Consider the following 27,158-nt stretch of genomic DNA (forward strand, 5'->3'; position numbering starts at 1 on the left):
TTTATTTACTATGGTATAGTTATTTTGAAATATATGAATTCAAAATAAATTTTTAAATTGATACAAACTTAAGTTATTTTCAAGGTATTTGAGTTTTTATCAAAACTACAAAAAATATGATGAATTTTCATGAAAATATTTTTTTTTTCTTGTTAAAGAACATTATAAGAAATATGTGTTCAAAATTTCATGATTTTTCGAATTTTCTGGAATTTTTTATGCATTTCTGAAGTTGGCTTCAAAATGCTAAAATTCGGATTAGTTTATGTCAGCTGACTGCAACAGTTATCAGTCGACTAGTAGCTGTTTTCTAGTACTTTTAGAAGCTAGTTTTGGGTATTTTAAAGTCCACATTGATACCTTAGTATATGTACTTATTTGGTACAATTTTTTATAGTGTCAAAGGGGGAGAAATGGGAAGGTTTAAGTTAGAAACCTAATTGTGTGTAAAACTTTGAAAATTAAGGTTGAGAGCATATGTTAAGGGAGGGCATGAGTTTTATGCTTCATGTTTACATATTGCTTGTAATTTTCAAAGTTATTATTTGTGTCTAACTTAAACATATTGCGACACATCAAAAAGAGGGAGATTTTTGGTGCAATCAACCCAAGTTTGATCGGTACGATCATGGTTTAGATGTGTATGTCAAAGAGTTTAAGTTAGGCTTTCATATTATTTTGATATGTGGTTGAGTCATGCAAGACTTGGTGAAACACACATGAGGAGCTTGATGCGGCTAAGCTTGGGAAGCTCATCCTATGGCTCGGGTCCATGAAATCGGTGAAAGATGGTGCATCTGAGGGACCGCGGACGAAGAGCAACGAAGTGAAGCCGAAGGAAGCAGACTTCAAGGCAACGTGAAGGATGGCATGGAGAGGAGCCGCGAGCTCGGGTGCATCTGAGGGACGAAGGTCAAGGAAGAGGGCTTCAAGGATGACTCTGGAGAGGATGAGTGTGAGTGTGTAACCGGGACCAATCGACTGGGAGCGAACAGAAGCATTCTGTTCGCTCAGCCAACAGCGACCAGTTGACTGGTACTTTTACCAGTCAACTGGTAAGTAGCCATTGACAAACCGTTGGAACTGCGAAGTAACCATTAGCAAACCATTGGCAATCGACTAATGCTTCTGTTTGAATGGAAGTGTAGTCATTGGCTACCTCCAACGGTAGCACCAGTCGACTAATGGAAGTGTCAATCGACTGGTGCCAAGATGAGTTGACTTGTTGATCAACTCTCTCCTCTTATTTATAGGAAGCTTTGGGGCATGAAGGAAATTACTCATACTGTTTGAATAACTCCTAAGCCATTGTTTAAAGCTTCCAAGTCCACTCTTCCTCTCCAAACCTAAGTTCTATCTTGTAAGAGGAAGAGAGCTTTGTGAGAGGTTGTACTCCATCGAGAATGAGAAGATCTAGCTGGAGGTTGCCGGGGACTGATCCACCGAAGGATCAAGGGTTCGTCCACCTCAAGGACACGCCGTGGAGTAGGAGCAAGCAATCTCCGAACCATGTAAAGGATTTGTGTTAGCGTTTGTGTTCCTTCTTGTTTGTTTTCTTTGTTTTATTATATTCCACTTGCGCACTAACGTCTTGTAGAGAAGCGATTGAAGTTGGGGGTGACCTAGCTATCCAACAGAGACCCCCGCCTTCTAACCGGCCACCGATCCCCTACAGAGACCTCCTTTTATGGTGTTAATTTTTCTCTCTACACAAATCTTAATGCATTGCCAAGAAAGGGCAAACCATATTAATGTTCTAACATATTTTCTAAAATTGATCCACAATCTCTACATTTGTAGAGTAAACACTTCTAGTGTACATCTTGCATAAGTGATATTCCTTTGATTCTCTGTTAGCTATCGCACAAAACGACAAGGAGGATTGTTGAGTTGTTAGGTTGAGGGGCCCTTAGTATACTGTCCTAACAACCCAACCAAGTCCCTTCTGTACTACGCTTGGATACCACTTGCAAGAGCGATCAGGTCGGATTTAATGAATGCTATCAGGGACTTGGTCTCTTTGCTCGGTCTCTTTGCTTGTACCAAAGAGTTAGATTGAACCAGTGTCTAGCTTGTCCGATCAGAACATAGGTCTAATTGGCTAGATCACTTGGCCGAAATAATTGTTCGTGTTATCCTGAGGAGTGAGGATGACTCAGCTCTAAATGAACTCACTTGCTTAGTGTTTCATTAATACTAAGGGACTTGAGATCCGACCGGACTAAGGATCTGATCGGATGACCACTCGGCCAAGATGATCAGACATCCTAGTCCAAAGCATTGACTTCTCCTTAACTTTGACCATCATATGAACCAATCTTTTGAATTTTGATCTGAGAGGCCCTACATCATTCATTGTATCAATGACCATGTTTACAAGCTTGCAATGATCATTTGAGAGTGTTCGATCGCTCTATTTTGTAGTAAAAAGGAGAAGGAAAAAAGTAATGGGACTTTAATTAATCACAGAGGATTTATATTGCTCATGTTTCTTTGGGAAGGAGGAGCAGCGTCGACGTCGGCCGACCTCGACTTGTCGTTGGTCCCCACATACCCTCTCTGCCTGCCGCTCGCCGATGATCTCCCCCGGCTGCCAATGCTCTTGGGATCGCCATCCGACTCGTCGTCTCAAGGCATTTTGCGAGGAACTGAAATTCGGTTAGATCAGTGGAGGAAGAAAGAAATGTTAGGGTCGATTTGTAGCTAGAGGGGGGTGAATAGCTCATCGTGCTTTGTGTGCTTGCTTCGGTGTTGTTGATTTGCAGTGGAATAAACTTGAAACAAGACTCACAATGCTAACACAAGGATTTACTTAGTATCCACCTCAAGAAGAGGTGACTAATCCAAGGATCCACACACGACACACTCTCTACTATGAAAACACTCTTTCTTGATAACTACCGAAGGCGGAGAAGTCTTGTACAAAACTCACACAACAAGATACAACACCCGCAAGAAGAAAATACAAGAATACAAATGAAGAACATCTTCTTGCTTGACCTTGTTGTTGAAGAATGCCTCCTAAAACTTAGAAGTGCAGCAGCAGTTGTCCCCAAGAGCTTCCAAGAACTGGCGGAGAGTGTCGGAGAAGATCGTGTGCGCTGGAAGAAGGTTCGAGTCGAGAACACTGCGGAGAAGAAAGCTCATCGCGGCTTTATACTGGATGCTTCTAGGGCTCCCAATCGATTGGGCTTACTCCCAATCAATTGCCACATCACATCCACGCAATCGCAGTCGTCCATCACTCGCTACCTGTGCAACGGTCACATCCCAATCAATTGGGGAGGCTTAAACCAATCGGTCGATTGATTTAGAGCACCTCTATATTCTCGTTGGAAAAATCTGAATCGATCAACCGATCGATTCAGCCTTCTCGCGTCCACGCAAGACGCGAGAAATCTAGCCCCAATAGGTCACCAGATTGATTGGCGGTGACCAATCGATCGGCTAATCGATTGGAAAGCATTCTATGCTCGCGATAAACACTTCGAATCGATCGGGCAATCGATTGGGCTGCTATTTATCGCAACACTCTCTCAATCGATCGGCTGATCAATTGGGCTTCGGTTCAATTGATCGGTTGATCGATTGACCACTCTTGACTTACTTAACTCAAGCTCAAGGGTCCCCAAATCGAACATCCGGTCAACCGTGACTTGTCGGAACTCCTCATGCCTAGCATCCGGTCAACCTTGACCTGCTGGGACTTCTTCACTAAGTGTCCGGTCAATCCTTTGACCCACTTGGACTTTTCTCCTCGTGTCAAGTGTCCGGTCAACCTTGACCCACTTGGACTTACCGTCTCGTACGAAGTGTTCGATCATCCATGAACCACTTGGACTTCCTTATACCAGATGTCCAGTCATCCTTAACCCATCTGGATTTCCTTGTGCCAAATATCTGGTCACACCTTTGACCTACTTGGACTTCCCAACACTAGGTGTTCGGTCAACGTTGACCCACCTGGATTTCCACATGTCTGGCTTCACTCGCCAGGTCTTTCCATCTGCCTAGCTTCACTCACTAGGACTTTCCATCTGCCTGGCTTCACTCACCAGAACTTTCCATCTGCTTGGCTTCACTTACTAGAACTTTCACCTACCTTCACTCATTATGATTTTTTTCACTGTCCAGCTTCACTCACCGGGACTTTTTTCACCTGCCTGGCTTCACTCACCAAGACTTTCACCTAACTTCACTCACTAGGATTTTCACCTGGCTTCACTCACCTGGATTTTCCCACTGTCCGGCTTCACTCATCAGAACTTTCAACTATCTGGCTTCACTCACCAGGATTTTCCTTTGTCTAACCTCTAGTTAGGACTTTTCCAGTTAAGTAACCGGTCAGTCTTGACCTACTTGACTCTTCTTCACATTAAACTGGTCAAATCTTAACCAGAGAAGAATTGTACTAAAAATCTCTCCAATCGAACGATTATATCTATAATCTCTATATATTATCACACATCGAAGCCCAAATATTAATACTTAAACTTGAGCTAATTCAATCTTAACCAATCTAATCCCGGGGATATTGCACCATCATGGCATTTGTTTGTTTTAATTCCTTACTGCATGAGTAGGGCAGGGCTGAGGAGCTCAGAGAAAGAACAAGAAAGAGGAGGAAGAATCGCGATGAACCTCGCTGCAGCCATGTTCAGTTTCTGCTATTGGTGGATATCTCATGGAGTCTCTCTCTTTATAGCGGTTGATTGGATCGATCGAAATTCTCAAATTTGACTTGAAAGTGAATCCTTCGAAGCTCTTCGTCTAGATTTGTGGCGAGTTGACCATCTCAGGCTCCATGATTCGGGTTCGGTCAGTGCGCACTAGTTATGGAAATTTGGCAGGGAGCTTCGGACTCAACTTGCAGTTCAAATCCCCAAAATTAACAAATATCACAAATCTAACAAATAATGCAAGCCTACGTGCTTAACAAACAAAGGAGCAGAACTGGCATCGGAAGAACAACTTAAAGGGACATGAAAATATAGGCACTTATCATATCAATACTTCGAGCATTGTTTTGCATCAGTTATTATCCAAGCAATACTACCTCCCTCGCCAACAAGAAAATTCATAGTAAAGACATTCGATAGATTCAGGCATATTGGACGAGACTGCAAAAGCATCAATCGAGACGATCCTGGGAGTGTAACTGGAATTGTGATTACTCTTCACGGCTGTTGATCTAAACTGTAAACTTGCCCTTGCTTTGGCTTTCCTGTGGCAAGGAACTTTACAAGATATGGTAGTCCGAAACCATACTGAATCCAGCAAGCAAGATATACATGCCTGCCACCAAAGGTAAGAGCTTCCCCCGGTCTAGTTAGAAATATATCATGGCTCAACATTGTTCTCCCTGCTAGTGTGAGGAACGGAGAATGGGATGCATGTATCGGTTTACGAAAATCACCATCATATGCGGTATCTTCCCCAGAAGCCTTTCTTTCTCTTGGATTCGCTTTCAGATTTTGACCTTGATGGTCTGCCAAGAGAGAAATGTCGCCTCAAGCCAAATGAGGACTTAGTGCTAGAACTAGCTCCATCATTGAGTCCAACTCCAGTGGTCGGTTGGCTTTCATAAAGTAGTGCTTTTCCCTGGGTGTCATTGTCAGCTGCTCCAATCCTTGAGAGTCTGTTCTTAGCCTTGGCTTCAGCTTTCTTAAACAGTTTGGCCACAGATTTTTCTCCATGTGCACAGAGAGGGCACGGTGGGTCATATTGGTCGATTTCAGTCGTCATTTTCTCCAAACACCCAGTGTGATAGAGGTGCCCACAAACCAAAATGGCAACCACACAATGGTCTGTTAATAGAGTCGAGCATATTCTGCAAGTCTGTTGATCAGAACTGCTATGTGTTCTTTGATGAGAATATGAGCTGGAAATCTTAGTGCTAGTGGGAGTGAGGTTATCACTATCGAATGACCATCTCTCCCTATTTGAAGAAGCCACCAGCTCAGAAAATGTTCGCATGGACCAACCATCTGAAGATCCGCCATGAGAACCTCCAGTGGAAAAGTCATTGCTGCAGAAAGAGAGAACAAATGACTGCCTCCCCTCAGGAGAGCTGTTTTTGTTAAGAGACTGTAGAGAAGGGATTCTGCTGTCAGAGATCTGCCGAGACAGTTGATAGCCCGGCGACCGGCGAGCCTTTCTTGAAGAAGTTGGATCGAATGGAAGCCGACGACACCTTGAAGATGATGGATCTGCTGTGTATGAAGGGGAAGGAGTTGAAGGCACTGAGAATGTTGACTTCATATCGGAAGTGCTTGGTGCCAAGAATGAAGGCATAGGAGAGCTCTTTCTCTGGAAATTGAACAAGATGGCAACATGACAACAAGTTCACTAAGTTCACAGCAACCAAACTGTGATGATGATATGGAAATACATATACACACATATTCAATCTCACCTTAGGGGATGATGTGCTTCCATTGGATTGATCATCTGTTGAATGAAAATAATGTTATTCAAATTCATGTAGAAAGAGACTTGTACCTAACTAAAATCTGTAACTAGGTTCCCCTTTCTTTGAGAATGGCTACCAAAGAAGTAATCCCTCATCAAACAACTATTACCAGACTTATCATATGTTGATCTGATAACAAATAAAAACGTATATACGAAGCAACTCATAAGCCAAAAAACAATCAGCAGTTATCTTGTTGGTCATGGTATTCATAAGAAGCTTAGGAATTCTCATTTAACCAATGTGAACAATAAGATGGGCAATGGAAAAAAAAAAACATAATAGTCTATCTTAACATCCAAATTGAGGAAAAATCATATATTTATAAAACCAAAAAATTATAAATTTACCTTGCAGGACTCACATGTGAGTAGAGTTGACAATTAAATATTCTGATTACTAAGATTACCTCAACTACAACAATGGTTAGTTTATCACAGATTAGGACAAAATGATCAATAGACATTTTAAATGTTAAAACCACTAAGCAAGTAATGATTTACAAGTTAGAGCAATAACTTGGATCAAAACACAGATAATGACAGGCAAATAAGTAAACTATCACAATTTTGAGTTGGTAATAAATTTGATAGAGCAAGAATCATTTGAAAGTAAGCAAACATAGATCCATGAGAATCGATAAACAAAATAGATTAGTGAGAAATGGCATTTTTGGAGACCAACAGCACCCTCTCTTTGAGAAGACTGAGCAACCTCTTTAGTTGACACAATCTGAGATGTCTTGGAAGAGTTAACACTGATGATGAAATCCTCATCAACATTTTTATTATTTAAGATAAATACAAAGACTAATAACTCCACTTAGTTTCTTAGGAAAACTATAAACAAACCCCCAACTTTGCAAATGATTTTAAAAGAACTTGTAATAAAGTTATGCTACCTATTTAGTCTATTCATCATCCAGAAACATATATTTCGTAAACACAATAAGATGACAATTGTACCTGAGGTATCATTGGTTGCCATCCCAGCACTTCCATTCCTAATAGATTTTTCACTTTTCTGTGATTGGAAAGCAGTTGATGGACCAGCCTTGTCAGACAATCTTTCTGCTTCAGTAAGTAACTCATTTTTAACTTCATTTCCAGCATCCAGATGATGAGAGATTTGAGGAGTGTTATCCATGACAACCTCTATGTGTGTTCGGTTGTCCCACCGAAAGCTCCAAGTAGGAGAGTGCCTTATATTTCTGTATGTTGAAAGTGAAACATCAAGCTGAGCTAGGTTTGGCGAGTGTTTATCCTTCACCGCCACACAACAATTGGCCCCCATATTGCTTTTTGTTACTAAAGTTTATAGAAATCTAATAGGGAAACAAATATCAGTGTTATAAAAATACAAATATGAATATTTTTTGCATCATCAGAAGCCTGGAAAAGAATGCCAAACCTTGAGTCCACAGCTTCGCCTATCACAAAAAATGTAGTTTTTTAAAACGAATATCAAAAATCACAAACAGAAGTAGATCATCCTAATCATCAAGACATGACAAACACAAGGAGATAAAATAAATATTTACAATGTCATTGAAGGTAGGAAACACAATCCACAAAAATTCAAGCATGAGCAAATATCAGTTTGTCTTGGTCCAAAGGAACGTGTAAGAAGCACTAAGATTAGTACAGCCCTTCTCAAAGGTAAGAAGCAGAAGCTGTGTGTGTGTGTGTGTGTGTGAGAGAGAGAGAGAGATGAATGCTTTTATCACAGTTATGACCCTTCAACTTTGATAGTATGAAACAATGAAAATGGAAAATGGAAAAGCTGATGGCATCATCATCCTAAGAGAAGCTTAACTTTAAAAGGTAAATAGTTGTAATTGTTTTACACAGATCAGAGTACCGTCCGGGAACAATAAGAAAAAAATGTCAGGAATGCAACATATCATTCGTCCAACAAGTAGGTTTAGTGGTTCAATAAGACTCCCAACTTTTCTAGTCAAGTAAGAGTGATAACATTCCTTCCTCATCAAGTTCACTAAAACAAAGGATAAAACGAGAGCAAGTGGTAAACACAAAAATTCTAATGCAAGTTAATTGTATGCCACGCAAAAGAAGTAATTCACTTAATCTAACAGAATGAGGTCAATTTCAAAAAAGAATAAAATAGTGAGGGTCAGTCCTGGAAAAACTTTATAAACAGTCAACAACCGTAAATGCATCAACACTTACGAAAGCATTTTATAAGCAGTGGTATCTTGATCAAAGTTTAGTCAAGTACCCACGTGATTTTTTTTTTCTTTTTTATTTCTAGTTTCTCCATGAGAAAGAAATCAACAAAAAAAAATTAAAAAGATATTACCTAAAAAATTCAGGGAAAAATCCATTACGATGATTCAGTAACTACATAAGTTTTTATGATTACAATTGCAATCCGAAAAATATGAGACGGCATAAGATACCATAAATTCTGAATTTTGAGAAATCAATAGCTTTTGATAGATAAAGCATGCCATAAAAATCACAAATTTGGCGGCCCAACAAGGCAGCTACAAAATAATAATAGAACACAAAATAGGCAAGAGGTCCGTCAAAAGATACAAAGAAACCATCAAAGGTCAGAAATCAAATTGTTCACGAGATCCCCAACAAATCAAGAATTCCAATAAAAACATTATTTAAATAAAATAACAGAGCTAAAGAATTTACGAGCCGAGATTTACTATTAGAAGAATCCAGCGGAGTACCTCACAAGCTGAAGAAACCCCGTTTGGTAAAGTGAAAGAAAGCGCCAACAGATCAGGAAGCCGATGGGATCCAGGTGAGCCTTCCGCGGAGAAGACCGCCGGTACGAGCTCGATCAGCCAAGTTGGCCTGGTGGGTGTCCGATCAATTCCGCGCAACCCTCCGCCCTCTCGCAGCCGTTCAATCGGCCTCGCGGACACCCGGATCGAGTTACCAGCAACGCTGATCGAAAATCCCGAACTCCAAAACGAAGATTAGGGTTCTTCTCGCAACACTCCGCCCGATCCGCTTCCTCTCCTCGTCTTCTTTCAGATGAGAGAGAGAGATTAAGCGGGTGGGTGAGACTCGGGGTACGTTTATATATAAGAATATCAATTTTAGTCGCTCGCATACGTGTAAGTAAACAACCCAATTATTCACTCGCCATTGATACCGCTTGAATAAAACTTGTTCAATACATCATAAAACATGAGAAAGGTAAGTTTATCGGGTGAGATTAATATTTCTTATTTATCAGTTTACTTGATGCAAGAACCCGAACTCATACTATTTAGTTCCTTTTTCGAAGGCTTTTTCTTTAAGATGTACTTGGCCGAATTATTGTACGCATTCCAAAATAAGAATTTTTAGTTGATATTTTTTAATTAAAAACTAATTTATTATTATTATTATTATTATTTTATAAATATCATGCTAAGCTAAATGTATAATTGTGCTGAGGTGTGAAATGCAAAATTTAATAAATTTTAGGGCCACATGAAATTTCACTGGTTCGATCTAATCCCGGTTAGCGGACCATCAAAGTAAACACACGTCTATCGTCGAATAACCATGTTCTATGCGAACTCTGGTCTCCAATTCCTCCGGCAGTCCGCGATCAGCATCCCCCCTCTGCACTCCGCCACCTCAACCTCCCTCCTTTCCAGCTTCGCCTTTGTCCGGTGAAGGCGCCAAGGGATCCCTTTTCTGACTGTCCTCCGTCGCTGTTGGTGGAGAAGAAAAGATGGTGCTGATCTCTCTGGTTCGTGACTACATCGGGCGGATGCTGCAGGACATCCCCGGAATGAAAGTCCTCATCCTTGATTCGCAAACTGTACGTCTCGTGGATCATTCTCTTACTTTCGTGATAAGGGCGAACGAAGCCCACCAATTCTATTGAAATGTAAAAATGTTCGAGTATTGAAGTTGTTATTACCCTCTAGATCTCATCCTTTAACACCACAAATTGATGATCCTTATGGACCTCCATTTCCGGCCCTCATCTTGGCTGGGACGGATCCTCATGGCGTTGAACGCGTTCGTTAGGTTAACTGATTTCTCTTTCATGTGCAAGTTTTAGGAGTTATGTATGGACAGTTCGCCGCTTTCATTAAGCAAGATTTTACCTGAACGCTTTATGGATTTGAATTGCTTAATTGTTTCAAACACGGTTCGGATGAGACATTTGACTATGAAATAAGCTATTTCGAACAGCAAAATTCCAGCTTACTATTTGTTGAAGGAAATGGAAACCTAAGCTTATTCTTAGGATTGTCTGAATAATCTCTGGATTGTAGAGAAAAAACTATTTTGCCTGTGGTTCCTATCAGTAGATCTCTTTTACTTTCTCAAGAAAACACCATCTGTTTATTGTACCTTTTAGATATTTGGTTTTGGCTGTTCGTAAAGTTATTACTATTTCTTCTGAGAGTTTCTCAGAAAGACTGGAAAACCTCAGTGTGTTCTACAGACTACTTGAGTGGTGTGAGTGTTTGTGTGCTGTAATTAATTTGTGTATGCACTCTAAGACAATTATGATCTCATTTGAGAGCATTTTGTTATTGTTCCATTCCAAAATAAGTAACAGGTTTATGGTGCATTACTGATGGTCATTTGCAGGTCAGCATTGTAAGTGTTGCATATAGTCAATCAGAGCTGCTCAAGAAGGAGGTATTTTTGGTGGAACTTGTTGATTCCATGTCCAAGGAAACAATGAGTCACCTAAAAGCAGTTTACTTTCTCCGTCCATCCAATGAGAATATCCAAAAATTACGACGTCAATTGGCCAACCCCAGATTTGGAGAATATCACCTATGTATGAATTGTAGAATAGTCAAGAATAACTTATCCAATTTAGTAGTTATATGTATATATCCTGAAAGTCTTCTAGCTTTGTTCTTGTGTAGTTTTCTCCAATATTTTGAAAATTACCCAGATTCAAGTACTTGCAGACTCTGACGAACAGGAAGTTGTACACCAAATTCAAGTAAGTTATATTTACTCATTTTATTTATGTTTGAGTTATTGTAATACGGCCTGATTACAGGGAAAGTTGTTACTTCTAATCTTTTATGATGTCTATTGAACAGTGATTTATTAAATGAAGTGGCTTTAATATTACCGCAAAACAGCAATTTTTTCCCTAGTTAAAATATGAATCTGGCAGTTAAATCTTATGTTGCTTGTCTGGAATGTTTTACTTCAACTGATAATTTCTCTGTCAATTTTCAGACAATAACAAAAAGCAAGTCCTTTAGATTATTAAACTTAGAATAATTATTCTTTCCTGTGGTAACATTACATACCCTGGCCTTCAGGAGTTCTTTGCTGACTTTTGTGCCATTGATCCTTTCCATTTCACTTTAAACATTCCAATGCATCACATATACATGCTGCCAACCGTTGTGGATCCTCCAAGTTCCCAAAGTTTCTGTGATCGAGCAGTTGATGGGATTGCTGGTGTTTTTTTAGCACTCAAGCGTCGTCCTGTTATTAGGTATCAGCGAACTTCTGATATTGCTAAAAGAATAGCACAAGAAACTGCAGTGAGTAAATCTTATTCATCATAGATTAATTTGCATATGGCTTCTTCTGTTGGATACAGCTGCTTTGTCCTTTCCTGATAATATCTGATATTTTTTAATCATGGAACTTGCTTCTATTTGCCAATCCTGCAGAAACTTATGTATGAGCAAGAAAGTGGTCTGTTTGATTTTAGGCGTACGGAGTTCTCCCCGTTGTTGCTTGTAATTGACCGGAGGGATGATCCAGTTACACCCCTACTGAACCAATGGACATATCAAGTAAGATTATGAGTACAAGATTCTGTTAATGTCCTTGTTATTAAGATAAGTTATTCTGATTACTCATGACAGGCAATGGTTCATGAGCTAATTGGAATTGAAGATAATAAAGTAGATTTGAGGAACATTGGCAAAGTCTCCAAAGATCAGCAGGTTGCTTGGTCTATCTTCAAAAAAAAATTCTGTTTTAGTTTTAATATTAATATACTACTAGACTATTAGCATATCTGTTAGTAATATTTCTCATGGTTGGCTTGCCACAGGAGGTGGTGCTTTCATCAGAACAAGATAACTTCTTCAAAGCTAACATGTATGAGAATTTTGGGGACCTCGGAATGAATATTAAGACAATGGTGGATGAGTTTCAGCAGGTGGCAAAGAGTAATCAAAACATTCAGACAATAGGTATACATTGAATTGGAGTTGTTATATTGTCTCCAATTAGTATTGCAAGTGCAGAAAGTTAACAATTGTAGTGGCCTTTTGTTAGACGATATGGCAAAATTTGTGGACAATTACCCCGAGTACCGAAAGATGCAAGGAAATGTTTCAAAGCATGTAACAATGGTTACAGAAATGAGTAGAATTGTTGATGAGAGAAAGCTCATGACTGTTTCACAAACTGAACAAGAGCTTGCTTGTAATGGTGGACAAGCAGCAGCATTCGAGGTATTTCGAACATATTAATTTGACTAAAAGGTTGACTAAGATAATATGCTGCATAAGGATAGTGAAATGATCTAGCTTAAATACAAAATCTGACTATATTTGCTTCTTAATAATATATATATATATATATATATATATATATATATATATATATATATATATATATATATATCTTATATCCAACTGTTTTCACATAGTTTCTTTTCTTTTTCAGAATAAGAGTTAGCTTGGTGTTGTCCTGGATAGTAAAGGTTTCTTTCACTGATTCTGTTATTTGCTCTTTACTGTTGCAAACTTTGAACAGCTGAGCGAACAATTGATGCCTTTGAATCATGTTCCTTGTTAACATTTCGATACCAGAGTTTCTTTTCAAACAACTAGATCTTCTCACAAGAATTCACATTTATAAAAATCCATTAGGCTTTCATGTGTTAATTATCTTGACAATTCTAGAAGATCCTACCTCTCTTAGGCGTACAACTTATTATCCACTACCGTACCTTTGTGGAGTTTGCATGGATTTTTTTTTTCAAGGCAAAGCAAATAGAAGTTTGTTTTCCTTATAGGTTTTCAATCACTAAATTGTAGCCAAAGCCAATTATCTTTGCATATTTACATTATAGATTAACCACAGTCCTTCATTTAACCCATTTATGTTGGATCTCTTGTTGTTCGTACTGTAGCATGGTTGCCACGATGATGACTTGGAATGTTCTTGTCATAATTCCATTGGTTGTTGTGCAATGAAGTGACAAGATGTAAAGATGGATATCACACGGCAGGCTTGTCAACACTAACAGGAAAGGTCTTCATGAAATGAACAATTTATAGATTCTAACATGTTAAATAAAGTTTACTTGTTAGTGCCCTCTGATGGAGAATTCTCCATCTCCATGTTCTTTCTACCACTGCTCAATGTCATATTTGGATGTACAAAGATCATATCCTCTTTAACTTGATCGCGTTGTGTTTGGCGAAGGAGCTTTCATGGAGTAATCAAGCTGATTCTGTTGTTGCCAATTTAATAGCTGAATTTCACAGGCTGTCACCAATCTTCTGAATAATGAAGCTATTTCTGACGTGGATCGATTGCGGCTAGTAATGTTGTATGCCTTACGCTATGAGAAAGAGAGCCCAGTTCAATTGATGCAACTTTTCAACAAGTTAGCTTCTTGTTCTGCAAAATATAAGCCTGGGGTAATGTTAGCAAATTTATTAATTATCTGCATTTGAGTTTATGATGTATCTTTGTCGCTTGCTCATCTTCATTCTGTTCTTTGATAAATGAATCTTTCTATTTCTTCAGTTTTCTGACTATGATCTTGCATTAACAGTGCAATTGTGTTAGTGGTCATGAATGATGTTAATAATTGTCTGAAACCTTGAAAATTTGTTGCAATTATTTTTCCAGATGCACTTCGGTCTTCACACTTCCACTAGCATTCAGTGTGGACTTACCTATGTTTTTTTTTATGCTTAAACAATATTGATTTAATAACCCTATTATCTTGGCTTACAGCTTGTCCAATTCCTCCTAAAGCAAGCAGGAGTTGATAGGCGAACTGGAGATCTCTATGGTAATCGTGATCTACTGAACATTGCTCGGAATATGGCCCGTGGACTTAAGGTTCGTCAATAGTAAATTTACCTTTGGTTATGCATAGGGCATTTCTAATGTGGAAGTGATTCTACTATAGGGTGTTGAGAATGTGTATACTCAACATCAGCCACTTCTATTCCAAACAATGGAAAGCATCATCAAAGGACGACTAAGAGAAGTTGACTATCCATTTATCGGCAATCACTTTCAACAAGGGAGGTGAGCATGGATCCTCTTAACACCTAGAAAATTATACTTCGGAGTTCCAGAAATAAAGAACTAGCATTCGATGTCGTTATGCACTGCCATTTAGTATAAAAGGCATGAAGCCATCCGAGACTGTGAGCATAGTTCTTATGATGCAGACCTCAGGATGTAGTGATATTCATTGTTGGGGGGACAACATACGAGGAGGCTCGCACCGTGGCTCTGCACAATGCTTCAAATTCCGGAACACGTTTCATACTTGGAGGCACAGCAGTTCTCAACTCCAGGAGGTAGGTACACTAACTGCATTCATTTTTTTTTTAGCTTGAAAGTTTTCATGAACTTTCTTCTGGAAATTTGCTGTTCTCCTTCCTGATGAAAACAACTTGTTAATCTGTCGATCAATGACAGTTTATGTAGCATGTACTCAGGTCCTTTGAAGCATGCTCATAGCATATTCGTTTTTTTACTCTGCTAACTGAGAAACTATGCTCGAACAAATTGCCCACACCAGGCAGGCTGACTATGATCGTTCATGTCAAACTTGTCTCTGCCTTGCTCTATCTTCGTCATCTCAATTTTTAGGATATTTAGACAGCAGACCTTGATAGAGATTATTTTGATACTGTATGATAGTTATAGTACATTGTTACTATGCTCGTTATAGTATCCAATCTTATTGATAGAAAACAACATTCTTTTTAATTGCATTCAACCATATGATGATACTGTAAAATGTGATTCCTGTAGTCCTGTTCAATATCTTTCAAAAATGCAGGTTCTTAAGAGACCTAGAAGAGGCACAAGCGATATCACGCAAGAGCAATGCCATCTAAATTTAGCACTAAGAGTCCGATTACTTGAATGAAAGTAAGAAACAGGAGGGAACATATCAGAAGCTACTTGAATGAAAGTAAGAAACAGGAGGGAACATATCACAAGCTAAGAAAGCACCTTTTTGTATCATTTTTTTCTCCTCTACGTCTATCTTCGATACAAGTAATCGGCCCTAAGAGTTAGAGCTTATGGAAATGCCCAGTCTTGGATGGTTTGAAACTGTCTCTGAGCACTAGATTGGTTATGGCAAATGCTACACATACAGGGTGGTCTTGCTTCAGGAGACCCTCAAAGGGGCACAATTGTGTAGTTTAGATTTGACTATGCGTGTTCATTGTTTACAGGCAAAAAAAATAAAAATTCTTCTTTTTTCTATAACATTTTGTTTTTTCTGTAATTGTTGCTGAGTGATTTCCAAGTCTGGTTGCCTGCTGTTTCTGAACTGTCTCCTGTCTTGTTGATTTGACAAGAAACAGACGAGAAAAAAAAATGAAAGCTGCGTTTTGTTAGTTGTATCAAAGTACTCTTTTTTAGTTACCAAGCTGTATCAAATGGACCCAAACCACACCCATTTGATGCGCGCACCCAGTGCGTTGGCAATTGTTTATAGTTTGTAACCAAGCAAACTTGTAGCTTTGATTTCAGGTTCCTCGATGTCACGCACCAGACGAGAAACACAATTCTCTTAGAGCAAAACCTCCATTCCTGCTTGTTCATAAGCAGGAACCTTGAACATTCCAATTGTTGTATGTGGTCTTGTTATTAAACAAGTCTGAGTGAAAACCACCCATAGATGTAGGAACAAAAACAGAGATCTCAAAACTGAGCCGGTATGCGATAATACCTGGCAGATCTCTTGCAGCTTTAACAATGCAAGTAAAATTTTGTTAGAGACAGCCTGTACATAAGCTGATGATTATTATGATGATTCATCAATATTCTTGCTCACTACCGGTAGACGCATCACACTCGTCAGCAATCAGATTCGATGGAGAAAGATAAGACCAGGTAATAGCAGTGGCACTTAGTGAGATGGCAAGGCAGACTGAACCCCAAACCCATTTCTGTCTCTTCTTGCGCTTGTTCCTTTGTTGCCTAGCCATTTCTGCGGCAGAACAAATGGTATGGTATACATTACAACGCTAGGAAAAATATAATAGTTGAACTGCATAGAAATCTTTACCATAAACATCATTTTTTTGTTATTTCGAACAGCCAATTGCTCCTACAAGTAGCCAAACAAAATATAATAGTTGAAGTATACGGAATTCTTCAGCATATGCATCATTTCATATAGTCAAATAGCTCCAAGTTGCCGAACAGAAATCCTATCATTTCAGTTGTTGAGGATTAAATCCACTGCTGATGGTTACTTAATTCAATGAAGCCTACAAAGCAACCAGCAACTGCCAGGCTTAAATTCCAACTCAATCAGACGGCCGAAAAGGGAACCCTTCATAGAATTCTTGTTCCAAGTTGCCATGCATGGAAGTATAATTTCACAAATATGCATCTAGCAAATCTATGGAGCATGGCGGCAAGATTGAGTCTTCCAAATTTGAGTTCATCACTCAATATAAAATAATCACAGTTCCAAATCAGGAAAGGAAAGTTTTTTCATGTATATATGCTTACAAATATGCTGCTACTACACATAATATCATTTCAAGATGTGTCGACACTGACAAACTACAAGCAATGAAATCAACTTGTGAGTTTTAATCTGACAATCTCTTAAATTTAGCTCTTATCTCCAAATAAAATCTTATAGTAATTGGAAAATCATTTAAATAAAAATTAAATTAATTTAGAAAAAAAAAAGTTACAAAAACAATAACAAGCATCTCAATTGATGATTGTAATTTGTTAATACCAAAATGAGTGTTGAGCAGTGTAGCATAAGTTCTAATAGCATCCTAAATTCTAAACAAGATTCTCCCATATTAGAACTAATTTCTCCACATCTTCATAAATATATATCATTAACTGAAAGCTGGAGTTGTGTGAGCACAACTAAAATTAGAGAAGGCACGGGTGCTATATTGATGTATCTTGGCTTTTCCAACTCTCGCATTCTAGGTTTACAATTTCGACCCATGCCGAAATTTCGATCCGAGACCGGAATGATACAATTTCGTGTCGTGCCAATATAGTTTTGATATTTTTAAATATAAAATATATTAATTAAAAATAAAATATTAAACATAAATATTTAAAAAATAAACAAAATAAACAATATAAAAAACATCTTTAAAAAAAGGAAAAGATACGAAAATAATTAAATAAATAAATAAATAATTTATTATAAATTTTAAATTAAAATAAATGAAATCTAAAATTAATTAGATAATTTGGAGTTTAATAAAATCTCTTTAGATCAGTGTTGCAGATTTCGCTAGGCGCCAGTCGGGCGCTCGACTGGCGCCTAGAGCGCCTAGGCGGCGCTTAGGCGGCGCCTAGGCGCTCTAGATACAATATCATCTTTTAGTGAAAATGTGAAATGCACATTGATCTCAATAAAATACCAAAATTCAAAACAAATAACAACTAGCAAAGAAGGCAGAAGAACTCAGCAAAGAAGAACCAAGAACAAGAAGCAGCAAAGAAGAAGTGAAGAACTCAGAAGCAAGAAGGCAGCAGCAAGATGAAGCATTGAAGAACCAAGAAGGATCAAAGAGGAAGCAAGAAGGCAAGCAAAAAGCATGGAAGAATGAAGAATAAGAACTCACCAGTGGTGCAGATTCTTGCTTCTTTGAGTTTGATGCAGAGAGATTAGGGCGCCGGAGAGATTCCAGTGAGGCGTGGCAGAGAACGGTGGAAGGGACGCCGGCGGCAGAGAGATGTGCAGCGATGTGCAGGTGGGCAGCAGAGAGATGTGCAGCGATTTGCAGGTGGACGGGAGAGAGATGGGTGGGCGACAAAGAGATGTGCAGCGAGATTAGGGTTGGAGTTGTGGAAAACTGGAAAGAAACATAGTAGTTTTGGGCTTTTGGGCCATAAATAATTATAAAAAAAAAGGGTTTGGTCCAAAACAAAAAAGAAATCAGTTTGGTCTAGGCGGCGCCTAGGCCGAACAGACCGCCTATTCGGCGCCTAAGACCGCACATAAATAGTACCGCCTAGTTTGGCCGAATAGGAGGTTTTCGGTTCGGCTAGGGGCCGCCTAGTGCCTAGGCGGCCGCCTAGGCCGAAATCTGCAACACTGCTTTAGATTATCTTCATCATAGTTAAGAGTTGATTAAAATAATTAACTTAAGTTTAATTAAAAAAAATCCGAAATCTGACACCACTCGCAAGATCGCACGACTTCGGCGCTACCAAGGGGTTGCGCGACCCCTCAGCCATAGCCGCGGGGATCGCGTGACTCCAACAGCGCGACCGCAGTGATCCGCGATGATAATGCCACTTTGCAGCAGCCGTAGGATCACACGAGGCCTCCACGATGGCAGCAGAAGAGTTATGCAGCCCCTCCACTACCGTTGCGAGGTCGAGCGACCCCTCCACTGCGGCCACGAGGTCACGCGACACGTCGCAGCTGTCGTAGGTCTGGTGCCGGGTTGTGCCAGTGTCGGTTGCCGGGCGGAACGAAATATTTCGTCTGTTTCGACCGTCTCGGCACGACACTTTAAACAATGCTCGCATCATTCCTCTTTGTTGCTAATAGTGCTCTGGCTAATGTTTTCCCTCCTCTCCCACTTTATAGGGGTTTTGTCTCCTTCACGACGACAAAATTGAAGGCTGATGGTGAACTTTTTCAACAAATGGAACTACAGAAAATAGCAAAAGAAATCTTACGAGCACGTTATCTCCTTCTAGGCTTCCGTCACCATGTCACACAGGTGGCACAATGGCATTTAAATCTAGCGGCGACAGGGTACCAGTATCAATTGATGACAGAAACAATATCGCATCGACTGTGCTGGCTGTTACCTATTGAGACTTGAAGCTACGTATTTGATAATAAAAATAGATGATTTAAAGAGAAATACAGTTCAGAATAGAAAATTGGTCGGATTTTATAAAACACACATTAAAAGTAATGTTTCTTAGTATTGACCTGGATTTATTCATGCAATTGCTGCTTGTATTAAGGAGTATATATATTATAGTAGATTTGCTAACTTGGATACATAAACATTTGTCCCATAAACATATGAAAACTAACACGTTAGATAAATTAAAAAAAAAGAACAAACAAGTCTGATTGAAATATGACAGCGTCTCAGAACATACTGATAACGGAAGGTATAGTTGTTCCAGTATGGTTTTTGTAATTTTGATGTTTGTTACATTGAACAATAACAAAAACATTGATGAGCGGGAACTATTTATTAAGAAATTGGAAGCAAAATAAGAATTTACTTTGAAAATTAATGAACACGTAATAGTAAGATAATAGTTCTATGAAAGATTTTTAAAGGAAACCTCTAGCTCACTGATGCAATGTGGGTTTTCTCTATAAGCATGAAATAGGAAGCGAAAAATACATGAGGATCAAAAAGCCAAAACAAAGTAACCAACCAAGCAATTTAATTAAAGTCGGCATGTAATAGAAAAAAAAAAGTAAATAGAAGAATAATTGAGTTCAGCATTCTAACCAACTGCCTGTTGATTCCTCTGAGATATTTCCCTATTTGCAACTTCATAATACTGGAGTCGATCCCCCAGCCTACTAATCTCAAAATTCTTCGCTGCAATTTGAGGTTCCATCTCTAGTTCAACCTCAGCGCGTGCACAACCCCGGCTAATAGCATCAGCAACAAAGCGTGCAACAACAATCTGTTGGGGCAATTCCTCCACAGGTTCCAAGTTTAATTGTGCATTTATATCTTCAGAGTTATTTGGTGGAATAGGTAGACTTAGTCCCAGTAGTGACAGCTGATGGGAAAGCTTCTGCCAGAGATTTCGCAATTGCTCCAGTGATTCTTCAGCCTGTGCCCGCTTCTGTATCTCCAACAGAAGATTAAGCTTCATGTCACACAATTCATCTTCCGAGTTGTTATAGGAAGATTGTGGTGTGCCACCACTAGAGAACTCTAAAACAAAAGAAGAAACAAACTACATTGACTTCCCTGATTCCAGTTTAAGAGTAGAGCGTAAACTATGCTAGCTACACACGCACGCGCACACACATATCTTCATTGCCATGGTGAATCAAACTAGAATGGATTTTCATTACTATATATATATTCAGTACCACTGTGAACATTTAAAAGATGAAAATTGAAGTTTAAAAAAAAATGCTTCACACTAACAAAACTCGCCAATATTTCTGAGGTATGTAGGTTGGTGAACCAAACTAGGATGGATTTTCATTACCACCCATATTACATATCTCCATTGCCATCATGAACATGCAAGAGATTAAAATTGAAGTAAAATGAAAACATGTTTGTTAGTAAAAAAAACTAGCCAATATTTCTAGAAGGTATATAACCCTCATGTAGGTTTCTTTGGTCATGTGAACCAAACTATTATGGTCATTGAGCTTTCAATGTTATAAAACTGGGACAATAACCCGCCATGCCCTCGAGTTGACACATAAAAATAGTTGACTCTTGGATGTTTCTTGTCCACAGATGTTTAAGCAAACCCAACTTCTAGTTTTATATGAGCATATGGAGTTGTATTAACAATTAGGTGACATCAAGTGTACCCCAATAAGGTAAAAGGAACAAAGACGTCACATGTATTTTCCCCCATATACCACCCAATGTACTGTGTTCTTATCATCTAAATAAAGAAGTTATTAGCATTACATTCCACTTGAGATAAAATTAAAAGATTCACCTTGAATAGTACCCATCACCTACATCACAACTTCACCTTTTTTAGTTATAAGGCTTGACCAAGAAACTGCTATATCTGATAAAATAACAATAGATGTCAGTTTCACTAATTTGTAGTTCTATTTGGATCTCCTTCAACCAAGTGTTTTCCCCTACCATTTCATCCTCAACCAAGTGTTCCTCAGACCTAGATGGGTGTGTTGAACCAGTCAAAAAGCCAAGCCAAAAGGACCCGATTGGACTGCATTTCTAAAGTAATGGGTTGAAACAGTTGGCTGGGTTCAAATGTAAAAACCTTGCTTCAAACTAATGAAGCTAGTAGCTTGTTCAATACTTCCCTAATTGGAAGGTTGATTGTAGATCACGCCCAAAAAGTAAGACAGTGAAATAGAATAAAGGGCATTGATAACTTAACTAAGTCAGAACAACAATTGGGATAATTGGAAGATTCGATGAACAACTTACGGGAAAAAAAGACCAAGCCCCCAAAGAAGAAAATACTGTAATAACAACACCAATGAAAGGGAAGGAATGGGAAATTAAAATTTAAATAAGGAAAATACCTTCCAAAGCATCATAGAATTCCCCCATAGAAGTACTTGATCCAGTCTGACTAGAGATATCTCCAATCTTAAAATTGCTTGCGATGCTATGGATGTCAAAAGAGTCATCATTTCCGTCATCTCTTTCTATAGTATGAGAAAGAGGCTTCTTGACATCCTCAGCTCCAACCTTTCCAATATCCATATTCTGGTTTTGCACCTTCCCATCGCTAGCTTCGTCTGTTAATGTCTCACCATTGCTTGTGTGGGCATTATCAGCTTCACGACTCTTGATCCCATGGTCACTTGTTTGCACAACATCAACCTTCAGTTCCACGTCTGATTGCTGAGACTGTCCGTTACTGGCATCACTCTTCTGGAAACCATTAATGAGACGAGGTCCTCGTCTCTTATGGTTGATCAGATATGGAGATTCTGAAACAATTGACGAAGGAGAATCGGGAAGCGGAGTAGCAACCGGGGTGGCATAGAGGGCAGGTGAAATATATGGCCAGGGAACGCTCTTCCTTACAGTAGTGTCTCGTGCCGCTCTTTCCACCGTGATCGGAATCGGAGGCGGCTTCTGCGCAGGATCCCGAGACCCGGGCTCCAAAAGCCTTTCCAAGGCGATCGCGGTGAAAGTCGGCATCTCAGCAACGAGAAGCCAAGAAGATCAAACTTGTTCAGCAACCAAAGGACGCATCTTTTGGGTCCAGGAAGCCCTGAAGCTCAAAGAATCCATCAAATTCGTCACACGCCGAAATTTTTACAAAGCCATTATCAAAAGAGGTGTGTCCGACAACAGAAAGATCAAAATCCAATCCAATATTATCTCAAAATCAGGAATTCAACAAATAGAGACATGGGCGGCGGCAGTAGAAAAGAGAAGCAAAAAGAAAGAGGAAGATATTAGCAGAAACTCAACCCTAAAACTGGGAGATCATTTGCCTCAAAATCAATGGCGAGGTGAGCCTCACCTGGGTGTCGAACGCTGAAACCCTAGGCCTGGATACTGCGTGTCGCCGAAGATTCGGGCTCCTCGCCGTATAAATAAAGAGCGAACAAGAAAATTGCGACAGATCAAGCCGTATAAATAGAAAGCGAACAACATAATTGCGGCAGATCAATTTATTATTTTGATTCTAGAAACACCGAACATGAAAGGAACATCAGTGGGGCCCACCGTTTAACACGATATTTTTAATTTTTTATTTAAAAAAAATGAGAACAAGAATTTGAATTAAGTTTTCACAAAGTGGACCGGTGACGACGCAGCCCCAAATAAAAACCTAATCGATCTCCGCCTCTCTCGGAGCGATCCGATGGAGATCTTCATCTCAATCTCATTCTCATTCTTCTCTCTGCTCTAGTGGTTCCCTTCCTCGATCTCGATTTCTTCCTCTTTGGAACTGGAATCTCTATTACCTCCGCGTCGACGACGAAAAAGAACCCTAATTTTTGCAGGTGATTTCTCTATTTTGTTCATATTTGAGAAAAATTATGCCCTGATCGGACTTTGATGGTACGGCGTATTCAGAGAATAGGGTTTGTACCTGAGATATTTGGAAGTGATCCTCCTTGAAGAGATTTTTTGCGTTCGGATCTATGGAGGTCGATGGCGCAGCTGCGTCGGTTCCCTTACTGAAATGGAAAAGCGACTTCTCGAGAACATTTCAGTACTACCTGGATAAATCGACTCCTCACGCGACTGGAAGGTGGCTCGGTACTGCCGGAATGGCGGCCATCTATTTCCTGCGTGTTTACTTCATCCAGGGGTTTTACATAATCACGTATGGGCTAGGGATCTATCTGCTAAATCTCTTGATTGGGTTCCTCTCGCCGTTAGCGGATCCAGAGCTTGAAGGTACTGATGGACCTGCCTTGCCGACGAAGGGCTCGGATGAGTTCAAACCATTTGTGCGCCGTCTTCCTGAATTCAAGTTCTGGTAAGCTTTGAAATTGGTTTGATTCCTTTGTTAAAATATTGGCAATGGTTATTCATTTTATGGTTTCCCTTGGTTGGACCTTTGGCACACTATGAAGAGATCACTACTCACCAGTTGAAACTGTTTTTTTGTGTGTGTGTGTGTGTAATACTTTTTCCTTCAGTTTTTTACCTTTGCCTGTGCATTGAATTGTAAAATTAATTAATGGGTTCCCTTGGTATGAGAGATTCTGGAGTCACAAGTTTATAGTAGACTACTAGTTCTTATAATCTCTTGTCTATGGGAAGGGCTAAATCATGTTTATATCTGTCATGCAATATCATGAATGAATTTATCATTATTTGAAGAAAGAAAAACCAATTTTGATTTTTTATGAGTTTTCTCGTATCATTCATTTACTACATCAAGACCCTTTAGTTACATTGTCTCAGTGGTGCCAATATAGGCCTAAGTTGAGCTCAAATGTAGTTGAACTTAACTGTTGGGACTAACATGAAGTTTGATCATGATGGTTATGTTGTCACTTCTAAAGAATCTTCACCAGTATACCTTTGTTAAGAATCTTCAACAGTGTAACCTTTGTTTGTTTTGGCTAACATTTTTCGTTACTTCCAGGTATTCCATAACAAAAGCTTTCTGTGTTGCCTTTGTGATGACCTTCTTCTCTGTATTTGACGTCCCCGTCTTTTGGCCCATTCTTCTGTTCTACTGGATTGTTCTTTTCTTCTTAACAATGAAACGCCAAATTGTGCACATGATCAAGTACAAGTATGTTCCATTCAGCATGGGAAAGCAGGTGTGCCCGATTAATATTTCGTGTTTCCTTGTATGGGTGTGCTTTAGTTGATTGATCTGCAAGACTTATCAAATATGATTATGAAATAAGGTAAGAAAGTAAAGATAAAATAAATAAAAAATTTAACTTTGGAAGCAATTATAAGGAAACTAAAGAAAATATATTAAAATGATATGTGCATATTCAAAGAGAATTAATAAATGTAATAGTTAGAAAAGGTGGATCAATTAGAGTGGAAGGTGTAGGTGATAAATGGACTTTAGTGATTAGTCAAATATAATTGATTTAATAAAAGTGGAAGGTGTAGAAAGATAGAGGGAGCCTAGTAATTTGTAGATTTAGTTTGTTTAAATATTGTAAATGATATAGTTTTGTATAGTCGAGACCAACAACAACAATACTGCATTATCTCAAAATGATTTAATATGTGTAAATTTAGTGAAATATCATAATGTCTGGATTTAGGCCCAGTTTACCTAGGAGGAGATGAGATGAGATGAGAAGGCTGATTTGGCGTCATCTCTCGTTTACCAACTTGAAATCGTGATCTATAGGTGCTCTCAGATCTATCTGTAGGTGGCTTTTGGCATTGGGCTGGCATGACGACTGTGTCCATGTAAGGGAAGATGAAATATCCAATTTGCCTCTTTCTTATGGTGTGACATAGTCTCATGTGTTAGGGGATGTGCAAGACGTGTTCTTGCATGTCCCGCAAGGCAATGTTAAGTTGCCAAGGTGGCCTCAATTAGCACTCGCATGGATGCTAGGGAGGTTGAGGCAGCAGCCAATATGTGAGGGATTCAAAGCGGCATAGGGCGTGCGAGGGAATGCAAGTCAGCCTGTTGGCTGGCAAGATCCACCTTTGTTAAGTGTCCAGCAAAGCGACCTTGATTGGGGTGTGGTGGATGGTGGGTGAGGCAGAAACGAGGGTAAATTCATAGTTTATCCTCTCAAATATCCTCCCTCTCCTCTTCAATGGCAAATACAAATAAACAAGAAATTCTTTTTTTTTCCTCCCTCCTTTTCAATCCTCTCCTCTAGTCAGAAACTGGTCCTTAAAGAACACCTGGTGCATATTATGCCTCTGCGTTATTGAGATTTTAATAAGCTCTGGCTTTCTGGATTTAACTATGAACATATTATTGCTTTCTTTTCATTTCACATTTTGATTTAGGTTGTGCATTTATATATTTTTTTCGATCATTTCTTGTCAATTAAACTATAATCACATTGTGTTTGTACCAGAAATATGGAGAAAAAATGGCTGGAAGCAGCGGACTGGTAAAGGATTGATTCATAGCGGAGGATAGGTCACTGGATGCTCTTCAAATTCTTCGATGTACCCGACTTGAGGATTGACAACTAAACTACATATTTTTCTCATTGCTTATCTAAGTTTTGACTCTCCTTATTCATGTTTAGTAAAAAATTCAGCATTGTCTCTGGAAATTGTTGGATTTGAGAACAGAGATTTCAACTAAAAATGAATGCCCAGGTGTCTAGGTATCTGTATCTTTCATTCACCTGGAGATGAGATGGTTGGCCTGGTTCTATAGAAATCTCTTACCTGTCATCGGATAAATTCAAAAAGTACGGATGGGCCACGAGGATGGTCATATGGTTTGAGTATAGATGATGTTTATTTGCACTGTATGGGTACCAATGATGCTTACCATATCATGAATTTCTGTGTTTTTTTTAGTTCGATTAAAGAAGTCACAGAATTTCCAAGTAAATCTTCATATGTCTCATTCTCTTTTGGCAACCCAGATCCTCTGGACTGTAAAAAATGGTTCAGGGGATGATCTCTTAATCTGGATTGGTGGGGATGAATGGTCCTCATCTATTTTATGAATGGGGATCATCCCTTGAACCAATCTAAGTCAAGGGATCATCCCCTGAATCACTTTTTGCGGTCCAGAGGATCTGCCCTCCTCTTTTGGTTGGTCATTTAGACGTACACGAAGTTCCAATTCGATCAATTTTGTTGAAACTTGTATGAAGCTATTACAAACTAAGTTACCAATTTATTCAAAAGTTTGTCCAGAATTTTGCATAATTTCACATTTACGCTTGCGGTGCAACAATCAGCATATTCCATTAGATGATCTTCTATTAATATGTAATTTATCAAAATTAGAAGGGAGAAACAAAAATTGTAACAAAATCGAAGACGAAAGTGAAAGTTTTTATAATTTCCTAGTTTTAGAAGAGATTATTCAATCAAGAATTTTAACGGTTTTCATTAATTTTTTTTTTAGTGATAGATTTTTTGAGAAAATTTTTAAAATAGGCATAAATAATAAAGTTATTAAAAAATAGATAAAAATAAAACTTTTTACAAATTTAGGTAAGATGAATTTATATCCGGGATTTAAATCCCGGAATCTTCTAATAACGGGATTTAAATCCTGATAACTTTTTTTTAATATTTTTATCAATTGTTTCATTTTAATTTGCTTAAGTTTTATTTTTCTAAAAAAAATAAAATTCCTAATAATTTTTTATAATTTCTTTTACAAAGCTAATTTTTTTT

General features: G+C 38.8%; 4 protein-coding genes across 6 annotated transcripts; 2 read left to right on the forward strand and 2 right to left on the reverse strand.

Moving 5' to 3' along the window:
• Positions 1-4,969: 4,969 nt before the first annotated feature.
• Positions 4,970-9,513, reverse strand: LOC122023429. Its single transcript, XM_042581539.1, has 5 exons — positions 9,177-9,513; positions 7,883-7,901; positions 7,438-7,796; positions 6,416-6,450; positions 4,970-6,309 (listed from the first exon to the last, which is right to left on the reverse strand). The coding sequence occupies exons 3-5, from the start codon at positions 7,763-7,765 to the stop codon at positions 5,419-5,421; spliced, it is 1,254 nt and encodes a 417-aa protein (XP_042437473.1). The 5' UTR covers positions 7,766-7,796; positions 7,883-7,901; positions 9,177-9,513; the 3' UTR covers positions 4,970-5,418.
• Positions 9,514-9,970: 457 nt separating this feature from the next.
• On the forward strand, positions 9,971-15,924 carry LOC122025561 (vacuolar protein sorting-associated protein 45 homolog). 2 transcript variants are annotated; one of them, XM_042584385.1, is made up of 13 exons: positions 9,971-10,267; positions 11,053-11,248; positions 11,340-11,419; positions 11,751-11,978; positions 12,111-12,236; positions 12,309-12,389; positions 12,500-12,641; positions 12,727-12,905; positions 13,947-14,102; positions 14,425-14,532; positions 14,603-14,724; positions 14,871-15,002; positions 15,491-15,924. In XM_042584385.1, exons 1-13 carry the CDS (start codon positions 10,178-10,180, stop codon positions 15,546-15,548), a joined length of 1,698 nt encoding a protein of 565 aa, XP_042440319.1. In that variant the 5' UTR covers positions 9,971-10,177; the 3' UTR covers positions 15,549-15,924. The 2 variants fall into 2 exon arrangements, with proteins under 2 accessions (XP_042440319.1, XP_042440320.1); XM_042584386.1 differs by lacking the exon at positions 9,971-10,267 and having other exon boundaries at positions 11,058-11,248; positions 11,324-11,419.
• Positions 15,925-16,234: 310 nt separating this feature from the next.
• Positions 16,235-22,982, reverse strand: LOC122025562. 2 transcript variants are annotated; one of them, XM_042584388.1, is made up of 5 exons: positions 22,858-22,982; positions 21,902-22,602; positions 20,148-20,585; positions 16,733-16,774; positions 16,528-16,654 (listed from the first exon to the last, which is right to left on the reverse strand). In XM_042584388.1, exons 2-4 carry the CDS (start codon positions 22,527-22,529, stop codon positions 16,752-16,754), a joined length of 1,089 nt encoding a protein of 362 aa, XP_042440322.1. In that variant the 5' UTR covers positions 22,530-22,602; positions 22,858-22,982; the 3' UTR covers positions 16,528-16,654; positions 16,733-16,751. The 2 variants fall into 2 exon arrangements, with proteins under 2 accessions (XP_042440321.1, XP_042440322.1); XM_042584387.1 differs by lacking the exon at positions 16,733-16,774 and having other exon boundaries at positions 16,235-16,654.
• A 148-nt stretch (positions 22,983-23,130) lies between these two features.
• Positions 23,131-26,204, forward strand: LOC122025235 (protein RER1A-like). Its single transcript, XM_042584003.1, has 4 exons — positions 23,131-23,344; positions 23,418-23,826; positions 24,442-24,622; positions 25,868-26,204. Exons 2-4 carry the CDS (start codon positions 23,486-23,488, stop codon positions 25,913-25,915), a joined length of 570 nt encoding a protein of 189 aa, XP_042439937.1. The 5' UTR covers positions 23,131-23,344; positions 23,418-23,485; the 3' UTR covers positions 25,916-26,204.
• Positions 26,205-27,158: the final 954 nt, after the last annotated feature.

Source organism: Zingiber officinale, chromosome 9B, assembly GCF_018446385.1.
Source record: "Zingiber officinale cultivar Zhangliang chromosome 9B, Zo_v1.1, whole genome shotgun sequence".
NCBI lineage: Eukaryota > Viridiplantae > Streptophyta > Magnoliopsida > Zingiberales > Zingiberaceae > Zingiber > Zingiber officinale.

Excerpts from the sequence above, each read along its gene's own strand:
- LOC122023429 (XM_042581539.1), bottom strand. The coding sequence starts at position 7,765 with ATGGGGGCCAATTGTTGTGTGGCGGTGAAGGATAAACACTCGCCAAAC. Across the intron at positions 6,451-7,437 it reads GGCAACCAATGATACCTCAG|ATGATCAATCCAATGGAAGC; the intron begins GTACAATTGTCA and ends TTCATTCAACAG. Across the intron at positions 6,310-6,415 it reads GAAGCACATCATCCCCTAAG|AGAAAGAGCTCTCCTATGCC; the intron begins GTGAGATTGAAT and ends TTCAATTTCCAG.
- LOC122025561 (XM_042584385.1), top strand. The coding sequence starts at position 10,178 with ATGGTGCTGATCTCTCTGGTTCGTGACTACATCGGGCGGATGCTGCAG. Across the intron at positions 12,642-12,726 it reads TCAAAACATTCAGACAATAG|ACGATATGGCAAAATTTGTG; the intron begins GTATACATTGAA and ends GCCTTTTGTTAG. Across the intron at positions 14,533-14,602 it reads ATATGGCCCGTGGACTTAAG|GGTGTTGAGAATGTGTATAC; the intron begins GTTCGTCAATAG and ends ATTCTACTATAG.
- LOC122025562 (XM_042584387.1), bottom strand. The coding sequence starts at position 22,529 with ATGCCGACTTTCACCGCGATCGCCTTGGAAAGGCTTTTGGAGCCCGGG. Across the intron at positions 20,586-21,901 it reads ATTCTATGATGCTTTGGAAG|AGTTCTCTAGTGGTGGCACA; the intron begins GTATTTTCCTTA and ends CTTTTGTTTTAG. Across the intron at positions 16,655-20,147 it reads GAGGAATCAACAGGCAGTTG|AAATGGCTAGGCAACAAAGG; the intron begins GTTAGAATGCTG and ends GTTCTGCCGCAG.
- LOC122025235 (XM_042584003.1), top strand. The coding sequence starts at position 23,486 with ATGGAGGTCGATGGCGCAGCTGCGTCGGTTCCCTTACTGAAATGGAAA. Across the intron at positions 23,827-24,441 it reads CTTCCTGAATTCAAGTTCTG|GTATTCCATAACAAAAGCTT; the intron begins GTAAGCTTTGAA and ends CGTTACTTCCAG. Across the intron at positions 24,623-25,867 it reads CATTCAGCATGGGAAAGCAG|AAATATGGAGAAAAAATGGC; the intron begins GTGTGCCCGATT and ends TGTTTGTACCAG.